The sequence below is a fragment of the Octodon degus genome, unplaced genomic scaffold (genome assembly GCF_000260255.1).
Source record: "Octodon degus isolate 3935 unplaced genomic scaffold, OctDeg1.0 scaffold00205, whole genome shotgun sequence".
In the NCBI taxonomy this organism is placed as follows: domain Eukaryota; kingdom Metazoa; phylum Chordata; class Mammalia; order Rodentia; family Octodontidae; genus Octodon; species Octodon degus.
In genome coordinates this window covers 1,978,957-1,984,889 of record NW_004524781.1, presented here as the reverse complement: position 1 = coordinate 1,984,889, position 5,933 = coordinate 1,978,957, and the positions used below count along the sequence as shown (strand labels likewise).

At 40.7% G+C, this 5,933-nt stretch overlaps 1 protein-coding gene across 1 annotated transcript in view; it reads right to left on the bottom strand.

The window, feature by feature from the left end:
- Positions 1 to 5,933, bottom strand: part of Tinag (tubulointerstitial nephritis antigen) — a 109,890-nt gene that overhangs the window by 37,525 nt on the left and 66,432 nt on the right. Inside the window, exon 9 of the mRNA XM_004644627.2 lies at positions 3,352 to 3,475. Within this exon, the coding sequence (XP_004644684.1) occupies positions 3,352 to 3,475 (124 nt within the window). The remainder of the gene's footprint in view (positions 1 to 3,351; positions 3,476 to 5,933) is intronic.

Genomic DNA, 5,933 nt, shown 5'->3' with positions numbered 1-5,933 from the left:
ATAAATAAATAAAAGGACAAGAAACCAAAGGAGAGATGCTGATTTCAAAGACATGCCACAAAATGCTGTCTATAGACTTCAAACAGACTCAGGGAGGTCTCCAAGCTGAGTAAGGAGGTGGCAACTAGGTATGCATGGGATTATTTGTGTCCTCTTGAAAATGCTAAATCAGGCCGGCATGTTCAACAGCAGTGCAGCTCTTTGCTGTGCACAACACTGAGGTGAGGAGACCCAGGGCTCTGATGAAAAACACATCCCTTCTGTGATAGCCCATCTGAGCTTGAGCCCGGCACTTGGAGAAAGAGCTTACCCGATGGCTCAGTCAGAATAAGATGAGGAGGTGTTGGTTGGACTAAGTGGGTTTGGGACCATACCGTCTTTCTGAGTAGAACCTATTTGTGAAATTACTCTTAAAACAACCTCGCAGATAATTGTGAGCTTCTCTCTTGCCCTTGCAGAGATGAATCTATGTTACTTCCAAGCTTGAGTATTGCAATTCCTGCACTTCTCACAAAAATATAAAATAACTTTCCTAGAATCAAGAGCACCCACACCCGCCTCCTCGCTCAGGCCCCAGAGCACAGTGTGAGTCTGCACCTCCCGCATGACGATGCCTCATGCAGGACCTACTGCACTAACGCATTCCCTGTGCCTTCTGCACATACTCTTAGGGATACAATCACAAGCACATGAGAAGCATGGAAGGACCACATTTCCTAGGACAGTGTCGAGTTATCCTTCACTGACCCCTAAAATAATAATAAGATACTGATAGGATTTAAATAAATTGTAATTTGTATCAGAATCTCTCATAAAGATGGGTATTTTAGTATGCAGAATGTAGTCATATTTTTAGTTTCATTTTCTAAGATCAAACAAACTCTTTCAAATAGTGAAGTTTGAGAAACACCTACAAAATGGTCCTTCATTTATATCCCTCTTTTTTGTTTAGTTTTGTCAGAGATGGGTATTCCTCTGCAGTTAGAGAAGCTGTATTTGGAGAAGTCTTTAAAGGACTTTTTCATACTTGATGCCAGTCCAAAGGTTGTAGGTACTTGAATTCAGCAAAATAACCCAGTATAGTCCAATAGTCCATAATAGTAGTGCATTATCAGCAGAACTGGTAATTGTCAGAAGTTGTTGACTTGAGCCTTTTACAGCTCAGCATATTAATATGGCTTTACTTTTATACCTTATGGTTATACTTTTCTGCTGGATGGTTAAGACCAAGATAAAGCAAGACCTATATAACAAGAAATGTAACTTTTGTATCTGGCAAGGTCAGTAAAATTCCCTCAGGATTTACCCTGACACCATGTACAGCAGTTTGTAGCTCTTTTGTCAGTGTCAGTCATGTGGATGAATCACAGCCATTGCTTGGCCAAGTTTCTTTCTGTGAAAGCCTAAGAGAATGTTTTCTCTGTAGGTGACTCTCCTTAGGCGCACTCTACATCATCAATCACTTTGCTCTGTGGCCCCATAATCTCCTTGATCAGAAAATCTGGGGCACCGCTGAGTTACAGGATATCACAGTACAGGTTCTCTTATGTCCTGAGCCCTCACTGACATGGAAGGGCTAGGACCAAAATATTGGCTACCCTTGTAGCCCTTCTATTTCTCTAATTTTTTGTCTGCAAACTTTAGTTGTTAAACATGCAGAAGAGAAACTTAATGATATTATTACCCTGTAACAGATGTCTCTGAGCTTAACATCACTATCTATCTGAATATCAAACACCTTAGACATAAGATGGAATTTCTATTTTCCAACCACCATGGATATTATAAAATTTGAAACCCTATAGAATGTGAAAAAACAATTACACATTTTACACAGAAATTTAGAAATCAAACCATATACAACATTGTAGCAGGACAATCCTATGACATTTTTTTCTTGTCCCTGGTTTTCTTTTACTACCTTTTTTTTAAACCAACATTTACTTTAAAGAGAGTATAGCAATAGTTGGTATGTCATCAGAATCGGTAAGTATTTAGAAGACCAAAATGACAGGCATTCCAAGCATGGCCCTAGTATTACACATTGCTGTCCTCGGTATAGTAGCTTACTTCACAGATACCAGCATACAGAGTTAGTCAGGGTGGGAATTCTACCCATGAACTGCTATTTTGAAAAACCTGATGGAGATTCTTAGGACCATTGCCTTAACTATCTTGTTTATATAAATGTATGGTTTTGCCCCTGCCTTATTTCCTAACATTTCTCCTTTGTCTCTCTTCACTGTTTAATCCTTAAGTTCTCGCTTTCCATTCAATTGTGTTATAACTTTTTACTTTTATTTCTTCTTTTGAGTTCTTACTCTAGGGAGACAATATGATATTTACACATGTGAGTCTGGTTTATTTCACTTACGAGTATATCTTCAAGTGGCATCTGCTTATATATGAAGGCTTCAAGTTTATTTTTCTTTATAGCTGAGTAATACATATATATACATATATATATATATATGAGCTAGGATAGATATACAGCTACTTTCTCTTAATTGATGAGAGGAAAGGATTGTACTGATATTGTTCAGACAAGATAACACGTCTCCATCTTGTCCTCTGAGTAACTACTATGAAGACAACAATATGCAATGTATTAATTATTGTAACTGTCATACTAACCTGTTTAGAAACTGTTTCATTGTTATTTTATCTTTTTTCTCATTAAAATGAATAAAAGATAAACAGTAGCAACCACTTATTATTGTTTATAAACTTAGTGGCTCTGCCTGGGTTTAGCTGATCTGGGACTGGTTGTTTAGGGCAATATATTTTGTTCTTTACATGAAAAGAACTGGCACTTTGATAAATTTATTCATTTTGGCAGAGTTTGCAAACTCTTTTTTATTAAAAATCTGTACAACTATATTTTAGTAAATCTTAAATTCACAATATAAACAATTTATTCTTAGCTTCCTAATAGAAGTGTACCATTAAAAAGAGTACTGTACATAAAGGAAATGTATACTAAGTAGAAAAAGCTTTTTACTATGATACCAACTTTTGGGGAGGAGGTTGTTTTGTGTTTGGTACTGGAATCAAGTCAGGTCTTGGGCACTGTGTCAGTGAGCTTTATCCCCAGCCCTGTGATACTAACTTGTAAGCCAAGCAATTAAATGCATATCTAATTTGCAAAAGGTAAATGTCATCGAGTCAATATTGAGGCAGATATATGCAGAAAGTATTAGCTGTTTATTTTGGGCAATATAAAGTTATTTCTTTCACTTTATATCTATGTATTTACAACATTGTCTTTAAGGAAAGTATTAGATTTACAATCAGAATAAAATAAACTCTGTAAGATTAAAAAAAGAAGAAAGAAAAAGAAAACTTCCTTACCCAGTAAGTTTGACTGCATGTGTCCGAAGTTTTTGGTATTTTTCAGAATCTTCATTTGTGCTGGTAACATGTCTATATATCCCTGTCTTGTAAGAGAAGAAATCTTCATGGACTTTCATTATGGCTAAAATAAAACCGCAGGACAAATGGCACAGTTTTTAAAGACCATCTTTAAAAGCCTGCAGAAACCTCTCGAAACAACCAACAGGTGAATTGCAAGGAGTTGTAGCCAAGACAGGATTATGTATTTCAGCCTAGTTTGTTTTCTTGTGTATTTTTTTTTTTTCAGAACCAGGGATTGAACTCAGGCCCTTGCGCTTGCCAGAGAAGCGCTTATTGCACTGAGCCATCTCCCCGGCCCCATTCTTGTGTAATTTAATTGGTCACAATATGTTTTACTGTTCTACACAAACAACCTTCAGATGTGTGGCTTGTGACAGATGTAAGGACGCACTGCACCACCCTAGTGGCCCACTGGCCCTGGCCACAAAGGCCGCTACAGCCGCTGGGCAGTGGGCATTCACCCCTTAGCTCGGGCTTCACTTCAAGCTGCTTAGGGCCTCAAGCAGCCCTCAGAGAAAGGTGACCTGCCACCTGGCTGGCGGCAGCTCTCTGTCCTCACCAGGAAGTGCAGCTCTTTCCCCGCCAAGTTTTCAGAAGAAGCAAAGGAATAAGGACTTCACCCCCTGCCAGGGAAGCAAGGCCAGCGTTGAGTTCTGTGAAAGCTGAGGTATGTGTCGCAAAGCTCTCGTCTGGCCCGCTCTTCAGTGCTGCGTGCTGCTTTGTGGAAGTGCTTGGGCTAATTGTGGGTACGGACTTGGAGCTCCTGGAGGCATAGGCGGAGACCTTCCCCTGGGAACCTGCCCCTTGGGCACAACGAGCAATGCTTATCTACCCTAGCTCAACACGCACTTGAAAGAAAACAGGACCTGCAGTCACTGGCATTCAATAGATCCTAAAATAAAGTTTATACTTAAAGATAAATATAGCTTTTTAATATTCCATCCATTTCATTTTTAATGTTCTGTGTCTTCCTGTCCTGTTCAAATGGCCTTAAAGTAGGTTCGCCTTTATCTACTCCAAAACCTCCTCCAGCGGGGTGGCAAGACTTTAGCAACCAAGCTCTGTGCAGAGCTCTGACCTTACTCTCTTTCCCTCATCTATGCTGACTTTTAATTCTGCAGATTGTGGAAGAATGCACAGTGTTATTTATTCAGTGCTCCATTCCTTTGACTTCTTTTGTACTAAGACGGAAAGGTTGTGCGTTAGGCCCAGCAATGAGAAGCTGACAACCACATCGCCTCTACAGAAGAAAACAGACAGCTCTTTTACCATTCAGAAAATGCAAAGATAAAACCAGTGATTTCTCTTTCTTTAGAATCACTGAATTTTTAAACTTTTATGATTCACCTCTGTTCTAAGCACCATGAATAAAATATATCCTTCATTGCTGAAAAATGCCGTGAGCTGCAGGGCGGGAAGGTGACCTTCTTGGGCTTTCAACACTGAAGTGGACTTCGGGGCGGTGGTGAGCCTGCAGTTATCTAAGCTGCGGCCTCACTCCGGCTCTCGGAAAGGCCCAGCAGCTCATCCTGCAGCACGGACCGCGCAGCAGCCAGGAGGTGGTGGCCTCAACTGTGGCCCTGGCTCAGCCCTCCTCGTGCAGGCTGCCAGGACCCGGCTGTTAGTGATGCCTTGTTAAGTGGTGTGGAATAATTTGCATTTTTCTTTTATCACTTTAACAAGTCTTTCTGTTTATTTTTTAACCATGTGAAATACGTGACATTTATGTATATCACCATAAAGTATGCCTAACATGTTCTCAATTTTAATCTGTGTTACCCCAGAAACGGTAGCACAAGGATTTGAAGATTCAGCAGGACTGAGTGAATTACCGAAGTCATTTAAGCAGCAAAAGCCAATGTTAGAATCTGGGGTCTGGGCTCGAGCTCCAGCGTCCCTGCTCCCTCAGATTGGTCACGCAGTCCCGCTCACTGGGGCACGCAGTGGAAGCAGGCACGCGTTTCCCACCCTCAGCGGCCAACGAACCGCACAGCTCTGTGGAGCAAACAGTCCCACTTGTTTCAGACTGTGCGTAAGGACCCAAGATTTTAAAAATTAAGTTCAGGATGCTTCCCAGAATGTCAGTGATTTATCACAATATGATCACTACAGACACCATGGTTCCTGCTGTCTACTGAACTAATGCTAATTACGTCTGCACGCAGAAGGAAAAACATACTGGGCACTCGAGTTTTCAGCGCGTATCAAGTGCTCCAGGCTTATGCTGGATAATTGTGCTCCCTGCCCAATGGGTAGTATTTGAGAGCGCCTGCAAGCTCGCAACATGAGTTCGCATTCCAGCCTCAGCGGGCCAGTCTTTCCAGGCAATGCGCATTCCGGAAACATGCTCTGCGAATTTACCCTTACCCATGCTATTTGTGCAGAACAAAATTCAATACCAAATGAAAGGAATTACTAGAAAAGATGATATCTTAAACATAACATCAATGTACAGCAATTCACTGTGTACCTTGATTACTTGCTGTTATGTTACTCCCAATAAGACATTTTTAAAAATT